Here is a 26,724-nt window from a genome sequence, read left to right as displayed (position 1 = left end):
TGTACTATGTTTATAATAGTTATTTTATATGTTGGCATCGTATATAATGAAAACAAACACAGATGGTGCAGCGCCTCGTTTTCTGTTTCTTTTTCATGGGGATAATTTATCTGCTTTTTATCAAATGAATGCGTTGATTTTATCACTTAAAATAATCACAGTTCATGGACTTTTATTAATTTGAGTTTACGTGTTCGATGATTTTTACCATTGATCATTTTTTATGAATGTATTTCATTTATAAGCGCTGCCTAGTCCTTTGGACTCTCGTATTATACAAAATAGAATACAATTATATACAGAATTTACAATTTCCTTAAAAATTGTTACAACATCTATACAAATGTTGTTAAAAACATGAATATATGCAATACGTAAAGGACCTCCCTTAAATTCCTCCCAGTATATGACGCAACCCATAACCTCATGGTAAATACTAGATTAAATTCCTAAATCCCATTGATGGGTAGGTGTCCTGCATGGGCAGGCAATTCCTCAACATGTTTCACGGGAGTAACCTGCTTCTTCAGGAGTGGGGGGGAGGGATACAAAGATGAAAGAATTAAACAATTTAAAGAAAAAAGTAATTACTACACTTATTATACAGTATGTAAAGCACACAAAAACACATCGCTCACCAAGTCAAGGGAGTCCAACACCAAAAAAAGGGAGGTACAATAGTCTGGTCTAATATTTCTCAACCTTTTAGTCAAGGCACCCTTTAAAATTATGCACAATCTTGAGGCCCCCCATTCTAAAATGTAACAAAATTAATTAATCGTTTAACATAATGCAGCAACATCCACACACGTAGGACACCCAACATTAGAGGTGATTTATTCTTTCAAAGCAAATACACCTTTGCACACTGGTACCAACTAGTATTCCCATGTTTTTCTTCTCCCTTAGGAGGGGCAAACTAGGATGGTGTGCAGGCACCCAATGTCCTTCTAATCAACCAAAAACGTAATTGTTAGTTAGGATGCTGGCAGCTGGAAGGTTGTAATGGTGAACCCTAGGCTTTAAGTAACTAAACGGAGAGCTTAATCTACCTGCTGCTTTGTATACAATTTTGGGGCAACTTTAAGGCATTTGCCAAGGCACCCCTCAAGAAACCTGAAGGCACCCTGGTTGAAAAAGGCTGATATGGTCAAAAGCATGTGTTAAATGCACCCTGGGGGCAGGTTCTACACCTTCATTTGAGTCCAACTGTGTTTGATTATACTGATTGGACTTGATTAGGAAAGCCACACACCTGTCTATATAAGACCGTACAGCTCACAGTGCATGTCAGAGCAAATGAGAATCATGAGGTCAAAGGAACTGCCTGAAGAGCTCAGAGACAGAATTGTGGCAAGGCACAGATCTGGCCAAGGTTACAAAAACATTTCTGCTGCACTTAAGGTTCCTAAGAGCACAGTGGCCTCCATAATCCTTAAATGGAAGACGTTTGGGATGACCAGAACCCTTCCTAGAGCTGCCCGTCCGGTCAAACTGAGCTATCGGGGGAGAAGAGCCTTGGTGAGAGAGGTAAAGAAGAACCCAAAGATCACTGTGGCTGAGCTCCAGAGATGCAGTCAGGAGATGGGAGAAAGTTGTAGAAAGTCAACCATCACTGCAGCCCTCCACCAGTCGGGGCTTTATGGCAGAGTGGCCCGACGGAAGCCTCTCCTCAGTGCAAGACACATGAAAGCCCACATGGAGTTTGCTAAAAAACACCTGAAGGACTCCAAGATGGTGAGAAATAAGATTCTCTGGTCTGATGAGACCAAGATAGAACTTTTTGGCCTTAATTCTAAGTGGTATGTGTGGAGAAAACCAGGCACTGCTCATCACCTGTCCAATACAGTCCCAACAGTGAAGCATGGTGTGGCAGCATCATGCTGTGGGGGTGTTTTTCAGCTGCAGGGACAGGATGACTGTTTGCAATAGAGGGAAAGATGAATGATGCGGCCAAGTACAGAGATATCCTGGACGAGAACCTTCTTCAGAGTGCTCAGGACCTCAGACTAGGCCGAAGGTTTACCTTCAAACAAGACAATGACCCTAAGCACACAGCTAAAATAATGAAGGAGTGGCTTCACAACAACTCCGTGACTGTTCTTGAATGGCCCAGCCTGAGCCCTGACTTAAACCCAATTGAGCATCTCTGGAGAGACCTAAAAATGGCCGTCCACCAACGTTTACCATCCAACCTGACAGAACTGGAGAGGATCTGCAAGGAGGAATGGAAGAGGATCCCCAAATCCAGGTGTGAAAAACTTGTTGCAACTTTCCCAAAAAGACTCATGGCTGTATTAGATGAAAAAGAGCTTCTACTAAATACTGAGCAAAGGGTCTGAATACAGTACCTGACCGCGAGATTGTGTTTCCAGCGCGATACCATCGCGCTGGTTCTCGGCGACAGGGTGCTGTGAATGTCGCGCTGGCTCACTCATCGGGAAAGGAAAACTTTGTTTTCCTTCCGCGATGAGTGACAGGCAGCGCTGACAGCTGTCTGGTATGAATCCTGAGGCGGGAACACCGCGCCAAATTTTAAATGAAAAAACCGGCGTGGGTTCCCCCCTAGGGGCATACCAGGCCCTTAGGTCTGGCATGGATTGTAAGGGGAACCCCCTATGCCGAAAAATCGGCGTGGGGGTCCCCCCCCCAATCCATACCAGACCCTTATCCGAGCACGCAGCCCGGCCGGCCAGGAAAGGGGGTGGGGACGAGCGAGCGCCCCCCCCCCCCTCCTGAGCCGTACCAGGCCGCATGCCCTCAACATGGGGGGGTGGGTGCCTTGGGGGAGGGGGGCGCCCTGCAGCCCCCCCACCCCAAAGCACCTTGTCCCCATGTTGATGAGGACAAGGGCCTCTTCCCGACAACCCTGGCCGTTGGTTGTCGGGGTCTGCGGGCGGGGGGCTTATCGGAATCCGGGGGCCCCCCTTAATAAGGGGGCCCCCAGATCCCGGCCCCCCACCCTGTGTGAATGAGTTTGGGGTACATGGTACCCCTACCCATTCACCTAGGCAAAAGTGTCAATATAAAAAAAACACATTACACAGGTTTCAAGAATAATTTATTAGTCAGCTCCGGGGTCTTCTTCCGACTTCGGGGGGTCTCCTTCCGACTTCTCCCGGTGTTCGGCCTCTTCTCCCGGGCCCCGCCGTTATCTTCTTCCAGCTCTATTGCCAGCGAGGGGCCCGGTCTGCTGCCGCTGTCTTGTCGCCGCTGTCTCGCCGCTGTCTCACCACTTCTTCTCTTCTTTTCTTCTTTTCTTCTTCCCCGATGTTGACACGACGCTCTCTCCGGCTCGAATGCTGTGTGCGAGCTGCAGAGCCATTTATATAGGCGGTAACCCCGCCCCCTTACGACGTCATGGTCCCAGCATGCGCAGGGACTCTGGCGTCATAAGGGGGCGTGGCCCCAGAGTCCCTGCGCATGCTGGGACCATGACGTCGTAAGGGGGCGGGGTTACCGCCTATATAAATGGCTCCGCAGCTCACACACAGCATTCGAGCCGGAGAGAGCGTCGTGTCAACATCGGGGAAGAAGAAAAGAAGAAAAGAAGAGAAGAAGCGGCGAGACAGCGGCGACAAGACAGCGGCAGCAGACCGGGCCCCTCGCTGGCAATAGAGCTGGAAGAAGATAGCGGCGGGGCCCGGGAGAAGAGGCCGAACACCGGGAGAAGTCGGAAGGAGACCCCCCGAAGTCGGAAGAAGACCCCGGAGCTGACTAATAAATTATTCTTAAAACCTGTGTAATGTGTTTTTTTTATATTGACACTTTTGCTTAGGTGAATGGGTAGGGGTACCATGTACCCCAAACTCATTCACACAGGGTGGGGGGCCGGGATCTGGGGGCCCCCTTATTAAGGGGGGCCCCCGGATTCCGATAAGCCCCCCGCCCGCAGACCCCGACAACCAACGGCCAGGGTTGTCGGGAAGAGGCCCTTGTCCTCATCAACATGGGGACAAGGTGCTTTGGGGTGGGGGGGCCGCAGGGCGCCCCCCTCCCCCAAGGCACCCACCCCCCCATGTTGAGGGCATGCGGCCTGGTACGGCTCAGGAGGGGGGGGCGCTCGCTCGTCCCCACCCCCTTTCCTGGCCGGCCGGGCTGCGTGCTCGGATAAGGGTCTGGTATGGATTGGGGGGGGACCCCCACGCTGATTTTTCGGCAGAGGGGGTTCCCTTTACAATCCATGCCAGACCTAAGGGCCTGGTATGCCCCTAGGGGGGAACCCACGCCGGTTTTTTCATTTAAAATTTGGCGCGGTGTTCCCGCCTCAGGATTCATACCAGACAGCTGTCAGCGCTGCCTGTCACTCATCGCGGAAGGAAAACAAAGTTTTCCTTTCCCGATGAGTGAGCCATCTCGGCGCTGGCTCCTGCGACGGGGCTCGTAGGTGTCAAATCTCGCCGAGAAGTGCGGCGAGATTGACACAATATCGCGGTCACCTACTGTACTTAGGACCATGTGATATTTCAGTTTTTCTTTTTTAATAAATCTGCAGAAATGTCAACAGTTCTGTGTTTTTCTGTCAATATGGGAAAAAAATTACCTTAAATGATTTTAGCAAATGGCTGCAATATAACAAAGAGTGAAAAATTGAAGGGGGTCTGAATACTTTTCGTCCCCACTGTATATACATATATACACACACACACAATATATTATTGAGTTAAAAAAAAATTAGAGAGTGGCTAATAAAAGCTAATAGAGATATAGATCTAAAAAGGCAAAAGACACCACGAGGAAACCTATTAGAGAAAATTCAACCAAGCAGCCATGGTCCAATCAACATATGTAAGCCTGTACACCCACTCCCCCCACCACTGTCTGATCATGCTGCCAGGATGGAGATGAATAACTAATTAGCGATTATAGACATTATTCCTTCTGGAGCACCAGGAACTTGCTGGAGACTTGGGATGAAATGTCCAGTTTTACTAACACATGAGAAAGCTGTAAAAACTGGCTTTGGATATTAAGATTTTTTTTTACCTTCGTCATAAAGGGGTTAACCTTAGGTTTGACAGTTATTGAGAAGACGCAGCACTGACAGCTCTGACCACTGGACTAGATGACGAGAAGGTCACAATGACACAAAACCAACTTCCTCTCATCCCACACACACACACACACACATCCTGCAAGATACCACCCACCATCACAGTGGCTTTTATTACAATCTTATTAATTCCGCTCACAGAACAATTAAACCATTGTCTGTTACATTTCTGATTAGAAGAATGGAGGACACCCAAATTAATTTTAAATCACAGCTAGAGATCTGCAACCTGCAAAGCTCATGGGCCCTGCTGATTGAATAACTCTAGTTCTGACTCAGAAAGGGGACCTCTGCAGAGAGACCACTGCTTCAACACAGAGAGCAAGGATCCTTCTCTGCACCATGCTGGCAGGAACCAGGATTTTCTACCCAGGCTTTTTGGTTTTGCACAGAGAAGCTCTACTCCTCCTCTTCGTGGGTCCCCCGCTGACACTCTTGGCCCCCCCCCCTTGTCGAGTGCCCCCATAGGAAGCTGCTTCCTATGGGAGCACTCATGTGTGCTTCTGAACAGCAGCAAAGATGTAAACTATTTCTGTATCATCATACACTATGCCTACTGCTTACAAATTGGCAGGTTTCTGGGATCCACAGTAATTAATAAACTATAGAAGTGACTCTGCCTAACACCTGCTGCCTGTGTGAGTCCTTCTATTACATAAGAAATGAGGGGTGGTAACAAGAATTAGCAACAGCTAACACTGCCAGTTAGCAGATGTCTGTCTGTGACAGTATGACAAATGAGGACAACATTGATGCCAGTTACAGAAGCTGCTGTAGTAAAACACCACAACATGCATCTGACTACTTCCACCTAAGCGTGTGGAGGTCCCAGGTTAAAGGTGATAGCAGGTATGGTTAGTGATCAATATATTGATCAAAAGAGAGGAGATTGTAAAGGAAATTTGTAGGTTCTGTATATAATTGTATTCTATTTTGTATGTATTGCACACTGCCCTCACTGTGCACATGTGCACACGGCACTAATAATGTTTTCATTACATGCTTGCATTCTTTTGAGTCCTGATTAGAATTAGTCTGCCTATGTTACGCCCCTTGTTGCCATAAACATACAATTGTAATATCAATGTGATACCTACATAATCATGTGTATAAAAGCCTTCAATTGCGTCATAATAAAATAATAATAAATAATAATAATAAATAAAGCAGAATGGTTATTTGGAAAGATGCGTAGTGTATCTTTTGTTTCTGTTCCCTACTGCAGTAGTTATTAATTTGGAACCACTAATCAATATGAGGATAGGTGTTGCAGATGCATGCATTGTCGCTGCTCACCATCCTCGTGGCCTCCTTAAATGGTGACAGTACAGTGCATGCATCCTTGATCAGTAGCCACTAGCGTGGCCAAAAGAAGTCAAGCTCCCTTACCCTGTCCTGGTGCCATACTCACACAGGTACTCATTGATGGCCTTCTGCTACATGTGCAGCTGCTGCAGCATTGCCAACGTTGAGTTCCACCTGGTGGGCATGTCACAAATGAGGCGGTTGGTGGGCAGGTTGCATTCCCTATGAATGTCAGCCAGCCGAGCACTGGCATTGTATGACCGGCGGAAATGAACACAGACTTTTCTGGCCTGCCTCAGGAGATCCTGTAAGCCTGGGTACCTGCTCAAGAACTGCTGCACCACCAAATTCTGGATGTGTGCCAAACATGGGACATGGGTCAAGTGTCCCTGTCGGAGGGCGGAGAGAAGGTTGGTGCCATTGTTGCATTCAACCAGTCCTGGCTGAAACTGGCGTGGCGTCAACCCCCTCTGAGCCTGCCCCTGCAGAGCTGACAGAATCTCTGCCCCAGTGTTGCTCCTGTACCCTAAGCAGACCAACTCAAGCAGCGCATGGCATTTTTTTGACTGAGTACTTGCGTAGCCCCTTGAACGTTTACGGAACATCACTGAGGACAAATCTGCCGAAGAGGCCATAGAGGAAGAAGAAGAGGGGTTGGAGGAGAGAGCTGTGGCAGAATCACCACTAGAATTTTGGAGGCGTGGTGGCGGAACAAGCTACAACAATACTGCACCCTGTCCTGCATCCTTCCCAGCTGCTAGCAGAGTTACCCAGTGTGCCATGAAGGAAAGGTAACGTCCCTGCCCATGCCAGCTAGACCATGAGTCAGCGGTACTATCCACCTTACCGCTGACCGCCCTGTCCGAGGCCAAAACATTGCCTTCCACATGCCGGTAGAGAGCCGGAAAGGATTTCCATGAAAAGAAATGGTGTTTTGGAACCTGCCAGTGAGGTACAGCACATTCCACAAATTCACAAAAGGGGGCAGAGTCTACCAGCTGAGAAGCAGCAGTGCTTGCAATTTGGCCAAGCTAGCATTCAGACACTGAGCATGTGGATGGCTGGGACCGAATTTCTTTTTACGGTTTAGCAAATGGGGTAGGGAAATTTGCCTGCTAAAATCAGATGGTGGTATACTGATAGCAGATTGGCTGCAAGTACTTGGGACACCTATTGCTATACCTTCATTCCTCTCAGTGCAGGTTTTTGAGAGGATTGGAGGTATAGAGGGGTTGGAGATTCCAGATGAGGAGCAAGGAGAAGTCCATCTTTTTCTTTGATGTGGGTCTTTCAAGTGCTTTTGCCAACGGACTGCATGGGAGGTCGACATATGTCTGGTCAAGTATGTGGTGCCCAAGTGGCTGCTGTTCTGGCCACGCTTGATCCGCTTCAGACATAGGTTGCAAACACCAACGGTGTGATCTGCTGCACATGTGTCAAAAAGGCCCACATCAAGGAACTTCTCAAGATCAGCGGGAGTCAGCAGTGCCCTGCACCTGCGGAACTCTGCAGTGTGATGCAGTAGGGTGGCTGCCCTTAGGCTGCCCCCTAGAGGACATCCTGCTCATTGGAGTTGTGCCCCCTCCTCCTCCTCTCTTCTCTCAGGCGCCCAAGTACAGTCCGTGACCTCATCATCCCCTCCCTCCTCATCACTGGAGCAAACTTGGCAGTATGCTGCAGCTGGTGGAACATGACTGCCAGTTTCTTGTCCTTCTTGGGCACCCCCTCTCTCTAGGCTCACGTTACTCCCTTCCTCAACCTGGGAACCAACATTGGAGCCTTCAAATTGCTGCGCATCCTCTAGCAGCATGTACCCTACAGTGTGGTCGAATAATTCTGGGGACTCCTTTGTGCACGGAAGGAGTGACTGTGGACAAGGAGCCGGTGGAATAGGCCGCTTTGGCAGCTGTGTTGGAAGGCAAACTACTCTGAGCCTGGGTGAAAGAGGATGAGGAGGATGAGGATGGCTTTGTTATCCACTCCACCAACTCTTCTGCATGTTCTGGCTCAAGCAGCAGAAAAAAAGGACAAGCGTGCCCCACGGCCACCTGCAGAGGATACACCATGTCCGCGACCAGCACTGTTGACTGTAGACACAGAGCCTGCTTGCCCTCTTTTAGTGGCCTGTGAGCATCTGCCTCTCCTTGGTGGCCTTCCAGACATGATGTATATCTTGTTTTGCAACACCACACTGCACTGTATTGTGTACTGTGTACACCACCAGAAAAGTAGTAGCAACTGCACTACGGCTGCACTGTAACGTAATTACAATTTTAGATCAAATATTTCACAGCAGGGCCCGTTCCTCTGCCCACCAAGAGTAACTGTGAGGACTTACAGTGTTGTGGCACCACCACCACCAAAGGCGAAATTTTTTTGCCCATGTATAACAGGGGCATGTAATTACAATTCTTGATCTAATATTTCACAGCAGGGCCCGTTCCTGTGCCCAACAAGTGTAACTGTGAGGGGTTACAGTGTTCTGGCACCACCAACACCTAAGGCCCAATTTTCTTCAGAGTATATAGGGAAGGCCGTATATTAGATATACTTCTGTTCAGAGTATATAGTGCCCGGGGGCTCCCCCCCACGCCATTTTTTTTAAATTTGGGTGCGGGTTCCGCTTAATATCCATACCAGACCCAAAGAGGCTGGTAATGGGCTGGGGGGGGGGGGGGAATCCATGCCGTTTTTCTCAATGATTTTCATCTATATTGTCGGGAATTGACAATACATTACAGCCGCAAGCAGTGTTAAATTACTTTTTTTCCTTTAGAAATGTCATTTGGGAAAACTGTGCTACTTTACAGGCATACTATAGACACCCCCCAGACACGATATTTAAAGGAATATTTCATTTTTATTGTTTCACTTTAAGCATTCTTAAAATCACTGCTCCTGAAAAAAAGTCTGTTTTTAAAACTTTTTTTGCATTGATCCATGTCCCCTGGGGCAGGACCGGGTCCCCAAACACTTTTTATGGCAATAACTTGCATATAAGCCTTTAAAATTAGCACTTTTGATTTTTCACATTCGTGTCCCATAGACTTTAACGGTGTTCTAACAAACTTTTTGCATGTTCACATGTTCTGCTGCGAACCGTACCAGGGGGAGGGGGGTGTTGGGCTCATCCATACTAAAAATGTTAAGACGGCACTATTTTCCGACCTATCGAGTGAGCTACCTAAAAATCTCAGGACTCTCACCTTCTTTATTTTTCTGGCAGCTAAGATCACCATAGCGCGAGCATTCTGATAAATTTAGAATTAGTGAAAAACAAAATCTCCTGGATCATGCTAAATAAAAAAATTAGCTAGCATTCTTCGCGAACAACAACACCGTTTTGAAAAGTTCTTTTTTAGCTCCCCCTTGCCTTGAAACCAAATACAAATAAGGTTTTTGACTCACCAAATATGTTGATATTCACACTCCTCTGCTTACAGTGATCTATGATAATGATCTTGACTGTTGCGCTATGCGCTTTTCACATGTCACCGTCTAACCCTCCCTGGCAAGATGGTCATATACACAAACTATGTTATGGTAAAGTTATATTGTGATCAGAATATGCCGATTTTGACTATTTCCACAGTGACACCATTGTATAATATGTATTCGGATTATTGGGTACCTCATTGTTTGCTTAAAATCCCTTTTCTTAATAAAAATTATTGGAACAGAAAAGTGTGATTAGTGATCCCTGACCGTGCCTAGAGTTAAATTTGTGTAAAACCTGAGTTCGTGTAGAACAGCTGGGGCAGAGTTGGAGCCCCAGCTTGCCGCCCCCACAAATATCTTGGAACTAACTTTTCAACCTGAAATCTTAGAACTGGGCAAGTCATGTCTCCCCAAGAGCATCTCCCCTATACTTTGCATCATACTGATGGCTTCCTGATGAATGTTCTAGTAATTGTCTTCATAGAATACTGCAGACAGATCCCAGGAACATCCCATAATGAGGAGGTCAGACCATGGTCCATATACCACTGAAAGGTCCCATCAACTGATCCCTCCCATCCCCCACAATCAGTTTACTCCTCACACTGTATATAATGTATAATCATCTGCTTTTATCTTCTTATTCCACAGCTATGTGTAAGGAGCCCACCATAGACAATGTGTACAGACTCTCTATAGACAAGGAGTATTATAACCCGAGTGAAGAGGTGAGAGTACAATGTAATCCTGGATATCATCCATCATCAGACACAATGAAATGTGACAACCCCCCGGAGTGGACTCCTCCTACTATTACCTGTATCGGTAAGAACAATAATCCACGATATTTTCATCAGAAACACATCAATGTAAAGTCAATGCAGATCTATACTTTTATAGTCATAATAATCAAGTAGCACATATTTGAGTGACCATTTTTTAAAAGTTTTTCTTATTGTTTATTAGTATTTACATACGTTTTGCACAATTTAGACCTGCAAATATTTATATGTACACTTTATCTACAAGCAACAAAAGATTATGTGTAAAGCCCAACTCCAGGTATTATTTTAACTAAATGGACCTCCAGAATGAACGGTAATCAAATAAAAAAATAATCTCAGGCTGCAGTACTTACCTTCAATCCGGAGCTGAACCATTAGTACTTTTTTCTCAACACAAAATGTCCTCAGACGTCCAGGTGAGAAAAGGACATACTATAAGTCCAGGGCATCATAGCTCCACCCCCGAGGGGCACCGTTACGTCACCATTCATAGTGTATTGTGGCAGATTGCTGACATCATCACATCAGCATTGCTCTCTACATGAATAACCATCTCATGAGCAATTCCTTAAGTGTAAGTAAAATAATTCGGGCAGCTCTAAATCATATGTATAAAATAGCGTTTTACATTTTGGACATAGGGGTGAATGTCTCCGGCCCCATGCATACAGTCAGGCGTCCAATAAGCTCTATGAAAAATATAGAATTGCGAGAGCCTATGGGAGGCTGATATAGATACAGTAGGAATCGATTCTAAGGCCATATCCCATTGGTCACCATCAATATCTCCATTATCCGTGATCCAATGAGCCCTGCATTTTAGTGAAGCGCGATCTTGAACAGAAGACAATAACACAAAATACACACGCAATATCAGACCTTTCCGGGCAGTGGCCTGGAGGACCTCCACCAATAAGGGAGAGATGGATACAGTTAACCACTTCAATACAGGGCACTTAGACACCCTCCTGCCCAGACCAATTTTCAGCTTTCAGCGCTGTCGCAGTTTGAATGACAATTGCGCAGTCATACAACACTGTACCCAAACTAAATTTTTATCATTTTGTTCCCACAAATAGAGCTTTCTTTTGGTGGTATTTTATCACCTCTGCGTTTTTTATTTTTCGCTAAACAAATAAAAAAAAGACCGAAAATTTTGAAAAAAATAAAAGTTTTGCTTTTGTTTCTGTTAAAAAAATGTGTAAATAAGTAAGTTTTCTCTTTCACTGATGGGCACTGATAAGGCGGCACTGATGGGTGGCACTGATATGCAGCACTGATGGGCATTGATAGGCGGCACTGATGGGCACTTATGGGTGGCACTGGGTGGCACTGGTTGGCACTGATGGGCACTGATAGGCGACACTGATGGGCACTGAAAGGCGGCACTGCTGGGCACTGCTGGGCACTGATAGGGTGGCACTGATAGGCATGATGGGCACTGATAGGCAGCACTGCTGGGCACTGATACGCGGCACTGATATGAGGAAACTGATGGGCATCCCTGGTGGCACTGGCGGTGGTAGGCATTGGAGTGGGCACTGATTGGCAGCTGCCTGGACACAGATTGGCAGCTGCCTGGGCACATAGTGGTATTTCCCCGGGGGGTCTAGGGGCATACCTGGTGGTCCAGTGTGGATGGCTTCCCTGGTGGTCCTGGGCGGCTTCCCTGGTGGTCAGCACAGACTCCCCCTGTCAGGAGAGCAGCCGATCGGCTCTCCTCTACTCGCGTCTTTTAGACGCGAGTGAGGAAAAGCCGATCACCGGCTCTTTCTATTTACATCGTGATCAGCCGTGATTGGACACAGCTGATCACGTGGTAAAGAGTCTCCGTCAGAGACTCTTTACCTAGATCGGTGTTGCAGGGTGTCAGACTGAAACCCCGCAACAACGATCGCCGCAATAAGCGCCCCCGGGGGCGCGCAGCAGCCCGATATCCTGATCACGTCATATGACGTCAGGAATATGCTCTAGGGAAGGGGTTCAGCTTCATCACAGCCATGGCGAATCCTGCAGGTTTAAAATTTACCTGTTGAATTTATGTGAAGATTCTTCCAGGCAAATTTATTTTTCAACCATAATGCACTTTATGGCCATCAGACTTAGAGGGGCCAATAAGGGGACTTTTGGATAAGCCAACTCCCGTATTATAAAAAGGAAGGAAGAGGAGGAAAAACCACCAGAGTAACAATGTATTGAAGCTGCTGTAGGTAGAGGATAGAGAAAACTGACAAACTGCATAGGGAGAGGTTAAGTTCAGTTAGAAACAGTACTTTATTTCTGATTGCTAGCTCTTTGGTCAAACCACTCCTGCGCAGTTGCTTTAGAGTCTGTCCTGTCCATTAGACACTGTTTCTAAAAAAGTGAGCTTTTGTTTCAAGGTTGGTATTTTGGGGTTTTAATTTCTTTTGATTTATAAAAAAAATAAATGACCCTAACAAGAAAAAAGAGCACAATTTTAATGGTACCACACCCAATGTAATAGAAATACTTATTTTTTATTAATACGTATCTAATAAACATTTGTATAGACATAAAATACTCTGTTAATAGGGCATATGGGGGTACAACTAGACAGAATACAGATACATATATTGCATGGTACAACCAAAAAAGAGACATATTCAGTAATATTGTCCCCAATTGTAATATATGAGGAGTGTTGATTGCTTATAACTTCTTCAACGCGTTTCACGGGGCAACTGCCTGCTTCTTCAGGAAGAGAGCAATAATTACATCTCTGAAAATATAAATGAATATGTCAAAAGAATGGAAACCATAGCATGATATATACACATTTCAGTTTCCTACCACGGTGGTATTGTGTCATACCTGTTACAGATGCTCACTAAAATGCTTAAAAACATAGAAAGACAGAGACGGCTTGTACAAGGTAACACCAATTGAAGGGACAGTTCCCAATATCTCCAAACATTCCTCGCAGTACAAGAAAAAAAAACTAGAAAGTAATAGCAATTACGAATGCCAGTGTATTTATGTAATATGTACCCACAAAACCAAAAAATCACAGAGGAGGGGACTAGAATTCAAGTCAATCAAAATAACCTCTTACATAAACAGTTAACTGACCAAAAATGGTCCAATATGTTACAAACTACACTCCTACTCCGCAAACAGACACTTACCCTATAGCGGACCCAGTGCTTTATATATACAGTATCTCACAAAAGTGAGTACACCCCTCACATTTTTGTAAATATTATATCTTCTATCTTTTCATGTGACAACAATGAAGAAATTACACTTTGCTACAATGTAAAGTAGTGAGTGTACAGCTTGTATAACAGATCCATCATACCCCGGGACTGTGACATCATAAGGGGCGGGGTCACTGGATGACATCACCCAGTGACCCGCCCCATGCCTATATAAATAGTTGCGCACGCGCACGCGGCTTTACAGTGGGAGAGAGCGCTCAGTCAACATCGGTAGAAGAGAAGAGGGAAGAAGACAACATAAAAGACCGGGCAGCCGCTAGCAAAAGAGCGGGCAAAAGAGCAGAAGATAGCGGAGGAGCCTGGCAGAAGACACCGGACAGTGGGAGAAGAAGCCGGAGAGCGTTGAGAAGAGGCCGGGGAGAGCGGAGAATTCGGAAGAGACCCCCGAAGTCGGAAGAGAGCTCCAGAGCTGTATACACCACTTCTCCACCGCTCCTGCCCATTGAAATCAATGGGGCAGTGCTGCCATACCACCGGCAAAGTGCCGCTGCAGCCCCGCTAACGGCCGAATAGCACCGCTAAAACGACAGTAAAGCAGCGCTTAAAATAGCGACGCTTTACCGCCAACGCCCGGGCTCTGTGAGTGTGAAAGCACTCTAATGCCCTGTACACACAATCGGACATTGATCGGACATTCCGACAACAAAATCCATGGATTTTTTCCGACGGATGTTGGCTCAAACTTGTCTTGCATACACACGGTCGCACAAAGTTGACGGAAAATCTGATCGTTCTGAACGCGGTGACGTAAAACACGTACGTCGGGACTATAAACGGGGCAGTAGCCAATAACTTTCGTCTCTTAATTTATTCTGAGCATGCGTGGCACTTTGTGCGTCGGATTTGTGTACACACGATCGGAATTTAACTGATCGGATTTTGCTGTCGGAAAATTTTATAGCCTGCTCTCAAACTTTGTGTGTTGGAAATTCCGAAGGAAAAAGTCAGATGGAGCCCACACACAATTGGAATTTCCGACAACACAATCCGATTGCACTTTTTCCTTCGGAAAATCCGACCGTGTGTACAGGGCATATATGTGGAGACACAAGGAACAAGTAGGTGTGGCTTTTTAATAGGAATTACAAGTGCCAGCCTTCAGTTGATACAGATGTGTAAAATTTGCCAGTAGCAGGACAGTATTAGTGAGAACCGGGGCAGCCTCAGTAAACCTCTGGAAATATCTATTCCCTGGTCAAAGCAGGCCCATTACCATTTAATGAAAACACATGCTGAAGTCACTGCTAACACTGCCCCATTTATATTCAGCTAATTGTAAAAAAGAAAAAAAATACATCAATCCACAACCAAATATGTGCCGCCAGAGTATGCTGTAACTGAGACTGGTGGAAATGGAATTGTTTAATAACACTTAATGGTTATTGTGCCTTTACTGAACAAGTTGCAGCATAACCAACCGTTCAAGATAAAAAATGTCCTTCTTGCTAAACTATCTATGTGTGGCTGCCCAGGCATACCTCCATGAGTTGATAGTCCATCTTGGTATTCTCCATGGCTTATGCCGCGTACACACGAGCGGACTTTCCGGCAGACTTGGTCCGGCGGACTGGACCTTGTCGGACAATTCAATCGTGTGTGGGCTCCAGTGGACTTTTGGGAAAAAAAAGTCCAACGGACCTAGAAATAAAACACGTTTCAAATGTTTCCGACGGACTCGAGTCCGGTTGAAAAATCTGCTCGTCTGTATGCTAGTCCGACGGACTAAAACCGATGCTAGGGCAGCTATTGGCTACTGGCCATTAACTTCCATATTTTAGTCCGGTCGTGCGTCATCACGTACGAATCCGTCGGACTTTGGTGTGATGGTGTGTAGGCAAGTCCGTTCGTTAGGAAAGTCCGTCGGAAGTCCGCCGAAAGTCCATTGGATAGACCGTCGGACCAGTCCGGTCGAAAAGTCCGCTCGAAAAGTCCGCTCGTGTGTACGCAGCATTAGATGTCCTCTGAGAATCCCGGTGCCTTCAGCAGACTTCAAGGCACAGCAGGCCCGATACCACAAGCGGGCTACCACAGGTGGGCTGGCTGGGACAAAAAAAGCCTGGGAACTGAGCTCACATAACTTAACCCTTCCCCCTGGCCTGGGCCAACCACCAACATGCTTTAACATGCCTACATGCCGGTCCTGCCACCCTATCTGAATGTGCTTCTCACTTGCTGTTAGGTCAGCCATCATTTTTCATATGTAGAATCCTACCATCAACAGTTGCAAACTTCTCTAGTGGAAAGATCATTTGATAACAAAAGATGATGGTGAAAGGTGGCTTACTGTAATGTATAAGTCTAAAGCCAGATGTAGGGTCTGTCAGTGGGCATGTTTTCATGTCAGAAAAGGTTTCTCCCCACATACAAATCTATAGGAATGAAAAAGCAGTTCAAAGGTCAGGCAGAGGTCAGCTGTAGGTCAAATACAATTGGAATACACCTAAAAGCATTTTCTCCTCTACACAAACCCTTGGGAAGCGCTCCATTGGATGAGTAGAGCGGCTGATTTCCTGCGTGCCCTCACACTTCCCATCACTGCACATTGTCCATACACAGATCTTCCTGTAGCACTCCTTCTGGCTGGAGTAGAGGAGAACTTGGCTCCAGTGCAGAGAAAGGGCTGACATTACCCCAGGGTGGATCCATGGCCACAGTGTAGAGAGTCACAACAATCATGGGCACCAATCACTTTAATTTTTTTTTCTTAAGTTTTATAACTCCTATAGGTCTCCTTCAGCATCAGGGCTCCAGACTTCACAAGCATTTTCCTCCATCCATGCAGGACCTCCATCATCTGGCTCTACCACCTTGGGTGCTGTACCCCCATCGACCAGGCAGGGCAGTTTGAGGACCCTGAGCTAGGTCTCAACCATTCTCTGACCTACTCTGAATATTTATACAGTAGCCTCCTCCAGCATGCACCACTTGCACAAACCTCCTAGTGGTTGCCAGAGGAGAGATAGATGCTCAATACCATAAAATTGTCACTGCCCCCATAACTATTGCCCTGATTGCCAGTGACATCCAGTGACAGAAGCAGGAAACAGACGCAATCTTCGCCTAAAGAAAACTTCAGATTGGATTAGGCAAACTCCTACCCAGGATAACTGAATTTACTAGGCACCTCTGACGATAGGGTGGCTACATTCCTACGACAAGGAATTGACACCAAGGTCCATTTAAAAAACAAAGGTATGGTTGTATTACAGCCAACCCACTCCTTTTCCAACCACTTCAGTCGCGGAAGATTTTCCTGCTGAATGACCAGGCCATTTTTTGCGATTCGGCACTGCGTCGGTTTAACTGACAATTGCGCGGTCGTGCGACGTTATACCCAAACAAAATTGTTGTCCTTTTTTCCCACAAATAGAGCTTTCTTTTGGTGGTATTTGATCATCTCTGCGGTTTATATTTTTTGCGCTATAAACAAAAAAAGAGCAACAATTTTGAAAAAAACACAATACTTTGTACTTTTTGCTATAATAAAAATCCCCATTTTATTTTTAGAAAAAGCTAATTTTTTCTCCGTTTAGGCCGATTTGTATTCTTCTACATATTTTTGGTAATAAAAAAAATCGCAATAAGTCTATATTGATTGGTTTGCTCAAAAGTTATAGCGTCTACAAAATAGGGGATAGATTTATAGCATTTTTCTTATTTTTTTTTTTGCTAGTAATGGCGGCGATCTGCAATTTTTATCATGACTGCGACATTATTGCGGACACATCGGAAACTTTTGACACATTTTTGGGACCATTGGCATTAATACAGCGATCAGTACTATGAAAATGCATTGATTACTGTAAAGATGTCACTGGCAGTGAAGGGGTTAACACTAGGGGGCGATCAAGGGGTTAATTGTGTTCCCTGCTACATGTTCTAACTGAAGGGGGGATGGGACTTGCTAGGGGAAGAGAGCGATCGCTGTTCATACTTTGTATGAACACACGATCAGTCTCCTCTCCCCTCAGAGAAACTGGATCTCTGTGTTTACACACAGAGATCCCGATTCTCGCGGTGTCACGAGCGATTGCGGTCGCACTCGCATCGGCTCCGGTGGCGAGCAGCGAGCGCGAGCGCCACCCCTAGTGGCCACACAAAGCGACGTAACATGAAGATGATTCGCCCACTCCGTGCCATGTTGCTGCAGTACAACTGCGGCGGCTGGTTGGCAAGAGGTTAAAGATGTGCATTGCATGGGGGATTGGAGTTATAGAGGAAAAAAGCCAGGAGGATAGCCCAGTCATGTGACTTTGGTAGGCTCTCCTCCAATCACAGAGCTCTCTGCTGTGATAACCAAGGAGAACTGTGAACTTCTTCAGGATACATTTGAATGGGCTGCAAAATACAGATCCCGGTACTGAGAAATATTGCTGAATATAATGGAGAGCGGAGATCTTCTCTCTATTATAAATCATCTCTGAGAGTTTCATGTCTCCATCTTGTCTTTGTCAGGAGTCACAATGGAGGATCGGAGAGTCACCTCATCCAGTATCAGTGGCCGGATCTCCTGTACTCCTCAATGTCCCGATATCTGGAGATTTACTGTGCGATGCTGTGCTGAGCCATATAATGATAGATCATGTAAAACCTCACAGGATAAAAGTGTGACATTCACCGATCTCCAGCCGTCCACTGAGTATAGAATAGACACCACACTGTCTACATATTGGGGACAATCTCTGGGGATTCTGGAGGTCATATATATCAGGACGGAGGAATCAGGTGAGAGAATGTTCTGTTCTTATACAAGTATGTGTGTGATTATATGTCAGTATTACATTGTATATCCCTGTATGTTGCGGTCATTAGAAATGTGCGATTAGTTTCGTATGAATCAGAAATTCTTACAAATTTTTCGGATATTTGTACATTCGCGATGATCCGAAATACAAATTTTTATGCATACGAATTTTTGTTTACGAACTTCGGATCCAAATTCCGTTACAACATTACGTTACAACAATAACAAACATTTGTTATTGTTACGAAAAGTTAACGAACCTAAAAGTTAAAAACCCCAGGAAGTCAGCACAGCACAGAGATGGTGGGAGCCCCTCATAATGATAAATTCATCATAACGAACATTCGTTATTGTTACGAAAAGTTAACGAACCTAACGAAAATTCGTATTTCGTACAAGTCCAAATTGGATTTCGGATACGAATTACTTAATCCAAATTAATTCTAATACGAAACGGAACGAAACAAAACAAATTTATTGATGGCGCACATGTCTAGCGGTCATTCAGGTGCTAATAGTTTTTTTAATTATCGAAGCCCCCCGCTGATATCACCGCCTGTGGAAGGGAATTCCACATCCTTGCCGCTCTTACAGGAGATGTATTTATTCAACAAAGGATAAATCTGGGGCACGGAGTAAATCATTTTTTGTAGGATTATATTAAACATACTATTATTATGATATCTTTATGTAGCGCTGGTAGATTTTAATCTACCGCTGATAGGTAAATCTAGTGGGTCGCTTTTTAGGGGAAGTTAGATTTGCCTCTGTTCCAGCTTGGGTGACGTTGCGTGTAGTTCCACATTGTGCCGGTGAGTGTCGTTGTCACCATCGTCTGGTGTTGGAAGAGCAACTTGTTGAAGCGGATGAGAGCTCCTCTGTCCCAGAGATAACTCGGTGGAGGTGGTCCTCCGAGTTGCATTCTGGGAAAGGGTATTTATGGGGCAGATGCCATGTTTTAGGGTTCGTTTTTCAGCCACTCCTGGCCGACAGGTATGCATTATGAATACCACCTCTGCGGCGTGTGGGTGGGCCCAGAAGCCTGTCTGGGGCCTACCACAGCAGCAGAGGAACGGTCCTGAGCTGTCTATCCTGAGTGAAGAAGCTGGACAACTGAGGAGATCCCAGGGGAGGACCCGTCATGGAAGGATCACGCAGAGTGCTGGTCTGGAGAGGGGCCTGGTGACTCGGTTGGAGGATGCATTCCAAAGTAATCTTACAGTATAGTACTGCCGGGTTGGCTTAAAGGTTCAAGTACTGTGTCTGACATTCATCACAAACCAATATATCCTGTGGCAGAGGATCGTACGGGTTTTGCTTCAAAAAAGTCTGTGGCAGAGACTTTAGTTCGTGATCGTGCTGGCTGCTAGACAAGTGAGAGAGGTCTATCCAGGCGAGCAAAGATTGAATCCCACAAGGGGAGCGCTTTTAAGCGATCAATTTCAGAGAAATGTTCTAAAGAACACTAAGGAAAGGTATTTGAGCATCCCTGCAGCTTTCCTTCTACCTCTTTCCTGCTACTTCCCTTATTCGTTTATTAAAGCATTGGAAAACCTACTCAAGTATTTGGTGCTTATATCGTCCGGAGGTAAACTCAACAGAACCCTAGACCCGGTGCCGAGAGTTGCAGGACTTTATTTCTGACTGCGTAGGCGGTGGGCACCAGTAAAAGCCTGGGAGCTACGTGATCAGAAGAACAAGTGGGAGAAGCCTACCCTACTTGATACCGCGTGGGACGCGTGTATGTGTTTGGCGCCAGAGAAGAAGAGAGGCCTCCTGATCGTGCTGAGAAGATCAGAGTGTGGCCATGTCTTTTTCAGGGATGCAGCCAATTATGGGACCAAGAATGTTCCCTGTGAGCACCGTGTCGAGTACTGTGCTGACCGGAACCCTGATTACGGATACCGGTATTCATCTGAAGCCGCAGGGGAGGTTTGTTCTCTATAACGCCGGAAATATCGAAGGGCTGGGCATGATTTGCCACAAATGTGAAGGACTGACTGTACATCTCCGTCCATTTGGTCGCTGCCCGCAATGTGGAGAATATCTGTTTATGGTGGAGCAACCTACCATGTCGCCCCGTGCTTATCGAATGGATTGGGCGACAGCTATTGCCACAGTAGAAGCTTCTACTGCTGCAGAAAGAGAACGGCAGGCCGTGACTTTGCCTGTTGTTGCCGAGAATGTTCCGGAGAGAGACACTGCTGTTCCCGTCTCATCAGGGGACATTACCTTAATTTCTACGTCCACCACATCTATCCCTATTGTACCTGTCCAGAGGAAGGTGGGATATGTGAAGGCTTCCCGCAGCCGTGGTCGAGGCCTACCCCAGAGACTACCCGAACCGGATCCAACAAAGTCCACGACAGGAACGGGTGAGCAATTGTTGGGGAATGTATCTGGGACTGTAAATATATATCTGCCAGAAGAAGAACTGGGAGATTCGGAGATAGAATCCTTGTCGGATCTCTCCGGTGATGATGACCTATTTGAGACTATGTCACAAGAGCTGTTATGGGCCCAAGGCGAAGATGCCGCCTCTGCTATGAATTTCTCTGAATGGACAGCCCTGAGTTCTGGGAAGACGTCACCTCGTGTGGAGCCACAAAGCACTGTAAATGAGACATTGTTAAAAGTTGCTAGTTCACCTCAGACACCGGCTGGGTCTATGGTGAGCAAATCTTTGAATTCATGTGTGCCTCATTAAGTGATAGGAATGGGTTATCGAAGGATCATCACCACATGGAATATAATACCATTAGATTCTGGGTCGGTGTACATGACGGCGGTCTACCGGATAAACCTATAGGCACCAATTTCTCTGAATAATGTGTAAAGTGAATGTCATCCCAAATGTCTCTCATGTTTCAAAGTAAATCTGTATCAATGAATTGCTAACCTTGTTCCTTCACATGGCTCGGTACACATGAGGTACATTTTCATATATACACACCTGTTTATTATCTATGTCACAGATGGGTGTCCTGAGGGTACAGAACCAAAGGAGACCTGACCATGTGCAAGATATCACCGTCCACCATGCATTTTTGGAATTTGATCAGCACACTTGTGAATTATTGCAAGAACCTAACGTTCCCCAATCTAAACAGTAGTGACCAGAAACAACATGAACACGCTAATATCCCACTTGTGCTGCCAGATAGAAAGGATCATGCTCACAGTAACTTGCTAACTGGAGTGAGATCCTTGTTTGGTGGGGCAAAGGTAAATCAAGACTATGAAACATGTATCACAGACTGCAATGCTTCCAGCCTAAACTAGAGGGAGACTCACTCAAAATCTAACTGGCTGGACTCACACATGCAGTTATAAATCTTGCATACAATCTGATGCACCCTAAAGCCCCATACACACGGGCCGAATCTTGGGCGGTAACGGCCGGTTCAATAGAAACTAGCCGACATTCAGCCCGTGTGTACGGCAGCCGGTCCAATAGAGGCCAGAAGTTCAACTGTCGAAGGGGCATGACTGAAAAAGGTCTGCCGATCGCCATCTGATCAGCACTCTCAGCCAATGGCTGAGAGCGCTGGCCAGTGTGTTCTGGCGGGGGGGGTGTCCCTCTGTCAGAACACAATAGTTCAGTGGGGGAGATTGATATACTAACATCAGATTGTTAGTACAAGATCTCCCCTCGAGCTGTCAGTTTGAATTTAACAATAAAAAAAATTGGATAGTGTGTACCAGACTTAAAGCAACATTAAACTTTCAGGTTGTTTTTCTTTAAAATAACAAACATGTCATACTTACCTGCTCTGTGCAATGGTATTTCAATGATTAGTCCCAATCCTCCTCTTCTGGGGTCCCCCGGTAGCACCCATGACTCCTCTTTGGTGAATGCCCCCATGAGAAGCCGCTCCCAATGGGTGCACTCCTACAGGCTCACTCCCGAACCGCCTTGTCTGCATCTATTGACACAGACAGGGGGGCTTGGCCCCACCCCCTGCTCACAATATTTTATTGATAGCAGCGGGAGCCAATGTCGCCCACTGCTATCAATCTGTGCAGTGAGGTAGAACAGAGCCAGGAGAGCTATTGCTCTCGTGCACATGGCTGGATCAGGATCAGGCTTGGGTAAGTATAAAGATGGGGGAAAGAAAAAAAGGGTACCCGGTGCTAGTGTCCGGGTAAGGGGTTACTTTAGCAGCACTAATTGAATATTATCAGTAATTACCAACTGAATCGCCAAAAATTTAATTAAATGAATCACTTTATTAGATACTTTAAAACAGTATTTAACACGTTAAATAGCAAGTTGGATTGAAGTAAAAATAGATTGGTTTGATTGGGCTCCACTGGGACCCTGTTGCTACATATGTCTTCAGGTAATACATCAGACAGAGCGGACAATGATTAATAATTGCATTAGACCAAAACAAAAAACAACCACAAAAAACAAAAACAAAAAACATACAACGTGAAACAGCGTCCGGACGCTTTTAGGATCTTGCCACGTATTGGCTGGCACAATAAAAATATTATGGATATTTGGTGATATTATTTGGTTGGTTAACCACAATATCAATAAGTAAATAATGGCCAAAAAAGTACCAGTGAACAAACGAGAAAGATCCTAGGGAGGTATTCGGGGAAGATGATGGAGGGAGGGTGGGGTGGTGCTATCCGTACTGATTGGTATACACCTGTTCTGGGCTACAAGTTTAGGTTAAAGACACATATGATAGTAACCTGACCTATTAATGGGTGTCAGAAAAATTAATTAAAGATGTTGATAAGCATGATGCTGTTGGTAAATGATTCTCCACATAAGTAGTTCCAATTAAAGTCACTGGTGATGACTGTGGTTAAGTAGATATGAAGTATGTACTTGAAATAAGTAAGAATTTTATGGAACTTTACCAGATGGGGGGCTGGGGAAATACGTGCAGCAGTGAAGGTTCTTTACCTTTTTGAAAATTATTTTTTTATTTAGTTTTATACAATACATGTTATAACAAGCCACACATTGTGGGCAACAACCGGCCACAAACTTACTGGTACAGAAAACAGTACAACATAAAAGGTATCACATAAACTTGTGATGTATCCCCCCCTTAACTTTGCCCATATAGGTACACAAACATTACTACCTCCAGTCGGAGGCAGTCTACCATAACACAAGGATACAGTTCCGCGACTTCCCATATGATCTAGCAGTTATCCTCTGTGGAGTGGTGACATTCTCCACCCCCCCCCTCCGCCCCCCAGTAACATGGTTCAATTAAGGAGAGTTGCCCATCCCCAAATATGCAGTGCGCCAGTTCTTCGACCACTCACTAATTTCTAGCCCCTTAAGACAATCTCCTCTCTGAGTTACTATGCCTACCAAGGATCCTGGGCAGTGTTCTAGTGTGATTAATCTGATGCCGTGTCCATGGAAGCCCCCCCCCAAAAAAAAAACCTTCTCAAATTCGTTCAGAGCCCCTCTGTTCAAGTATGTAGCCTTGTAAAAGGGTACTTCCTCGTTGACCAATGTTTTCCAAGACTCCAAAGTCGGTGACACAGAGCTCTTCCATGAAAGGATAATGCGCTTTTTAGCATAAAACAGTAACAGGGTAAGAAGGGTCCGAATGGCCCTGGTAGTGGCCAGAGGCTCCACTAAGTGTAGAAGACACACCTCAATGGACAGAGGGATAGAGATTGAAGTGACCGACCTTATACAGGAGGCAATGGCTTGCCAATAAGCTTTAATTGATGGGCATTCCCAGAAAATATGCATAAAATTAGCTATGGGTGCAGCGCATCTCCAGCACAGGGAGTGCTGGGTTCCAAACATCTTTGCCAGTCTAGCCGGGGTGAGGCAGATTCTGTGTAGGAACTTGTAGTGGATCAATCTATCTCTGCTAGATACTAAATACTGGAATGCAGTCCCCCACATATCGTTCCAATCGTCTGTCCAGTCCCAGGGCCATGGCCTCCCAAGCTCTCCTGCAAGGCCCCAACAGGAGGGTTGTTTCATGGAATAAATCTTTATATAAGCAGGAAACTGTTTTTTCTAGTGATTCACTGCGGGTCAGTAGCTCTAGGTCGCTTGGCTCAAGGTCAAGGGGCTCCCTACCAAATTGTAAGCAAAAAGCATGCCGCAATTTAATGTACCTAAAGAAATGTGAGTTTGGCAAATCATATTTTAGTTTTAATTCATCGAATGACAATAAAGTACTGTTTGATACAATGTGGAGTAAGATTTTAATACCATGTTTGTTCCATACCACTGGATCCGGGTCACCAAAGAAGTGGGTTAAATTGGAGTTCCTCCACAGCGGGGTATTAGGAGAAAGTCTGGTTGGGTTAGGCGTTCGCCCTCCCTGGGCCATGACCCATGCCTTCATCACTGAGCGCATGGAGGATGTCAGTGATTATGGGGCTTTTAGACTCCAGTATACCAAATGAGACAGCGCCTCGTAGGAGCCCACACAGGCCGCTTCCAGGGATACAGAGGCATCATCGGGAGGAGTAGTCAGCCAGCGGTGGGCCACCATCAACTGTCCAGCCAGGAAGTATTTGTCAAAGTTAGGAACCGCGAGGCCCCCCCTCCTCCCAAGGCTGTTGTAGTATTGCTAATTTGAGACGGGGGATTCCTCCCTGCCACAAAAAGGAGGAGATCATGGCATCTATTGATTTAAAGATGGACTTGGGGATCCAAACTGGGGAATTCCTAAGGTTGTACAGTAGAAGGGACACTGACAGACACTGAGTTAGTAATCTGTAGTCCTAAGTATTTGATTCGGGACACCCATTGGAGGGGGATGGTGAGGTCAGCTTGTTCGGGGATAGGATGGGAGCGCAAGGGGAGTATTTTGGATTTAGACCAGTTGACCCTGAGCCCAGAGACCAATGTGAGTCTGTCTAAGAGTGCCAACGCAGCTTGCAGAGAAGGTCTGGCGTCACTGACAAACAGAACCAAGTCATCCACATAAAGTGCTGTGGTTTCAGTTTGGGTGTCTACCTTAATGCCCTGGATTTGGGGGAGGAACGCAATGCAATCGCCAAGGGCACCATTAGCAATGCAAAAAGACCAGGGGAAAGGGGGCAACCCTGCCTGGTGCCCCTGGACACTGGAAAAGTCTCAGATACCCCCACATTGACACGGAGGGCCGCTACGGGGCGCTCATACAGCAGCCAGATCCATTTGAGGAAGTTAGGGCCAAACCCCATGCGTTGCAGTATATGAGTCATATAGCCCCAGTCAATAGAATCAAAGGCCTTTTCCAGGTCAAAAAACACCAGTGCCCCTCCAGAGGATGACTCCGCCCCCAGTTGTGTATGGGTATATACTCTCCGTATGTTGATATCTGTGGCTTTTTTGGGCATAAATCCTGTCTGGTCAAGTGATACTAAGTGGTGTAATCTTCATCAGTCTGTTGGCAAGCATTTTGGTGAGTATTTTTAAGTCCATGTTCAGCAGGGCTATGGGTCTGTATGAAGAACAGCAGAGCAGGTCTTTGTCAGGTTTGGGTAATAACACTACATGTGCCTCGTAAAAGGAAGTTGGTAAACCCCCTTGTTCAAAACAGCCCATGTAAAGTCGCAGAAGTCTCAACCCGTGCAGCTTTAATGGCCGATACATATGCCCCTTTAGTGGATGCTTTGAACGCGTCCCACACTACAGGTCCCCCCGTCAAGCCCTCATTGTGTTCCCAATATTCCTGTAAATGAGGCAAAACCAGGGCCTCGACCGAGGGCTCAATTACCCATCAAGGGGGGAATTTCCAGGACCCGCTGTGGCCACCCACGGCAAGAGTCAGTGTCACCTGCAAGGGGGTGTGGTCAGAGAGACCCCCAGCCAGTTAACCGACCTCTGAGATATGGGGCAACAACATAGGATTTGCAAATGCCAAATCTATGCGGGAGGAGGAGGTACTGAGGTGGGAAAGATAAGATTAACCTCTCACCAGGATGTTTTCATTGCCAGACCTCCTCCAGAGCCGCAGACTCTGCCCAATGCCCGAGCTCCAGATTTTGCGCCCTGGTCGGGGTCGAGCTGTCCAAGGAGTAATCCAGGATATTGTTAAAATCACCCGCCACAAGCAGCTTCAAAGGGCCTAAGGTGACAACTTTTTCCAACACCTGGTATAGCACCTCATTTTTGAAAGGAGGAGGGACATACACATTAGCAACAGCTATTAGTTGAGATTCAGCAGT

General features: G+C 46.0%; 1 protein-coding gene across 5 annotated transcripts in view; it reads right to left on the bottom strand.

Moving 5' to 3' along the window:
• Positions 1-13,060: 13,060 nt before the first annotated feature.
• Positions 13,061-26,724, bottom strand: part of LOC141122475 (receptor-type tyrosine-protein phosphatase T-like) — a 230,286-nt gene continuing 216,622 nt past the window's right edge. For all 5 annotated transcript variants that reach the window (XM_073611980.1, XM_073611977.1, XM_073611981.1 and 2 more), the window contains one exon: positions 13,061-13,321. In XM_073611980.1, the coding sequence (XP_073468081.1) occupies positions 13,273-13,321 (49 nt within the window). In that variant the 3' untranslated portion in view covers positions 13,061-13,272. The remainder of the gene's footprint in view (positions 13,322-26,724) is intronic.

This window comes from Aquarana catesbeiana, linkage group LG01, assembly GCF_042186555.1.
Source record: "Aquarana catesbeiana isolate 2022-GZ linkage group LG01, ASM4218655v1, whole genome shotgun sequence".
In the NCBI taxonomy this organism is placed as follows: domain Eukaryota; kingdom Metazoa; phylum Chordata; class Amphibia; order Anura; family Ranidae; genus Aquarana; species Aquarana catesbeiana.
The sequence above is the reverse complement of the archived record's forward strand: the minus strand, read 5'-3'. Positions and strand labels throughout refer to the sequence as shown.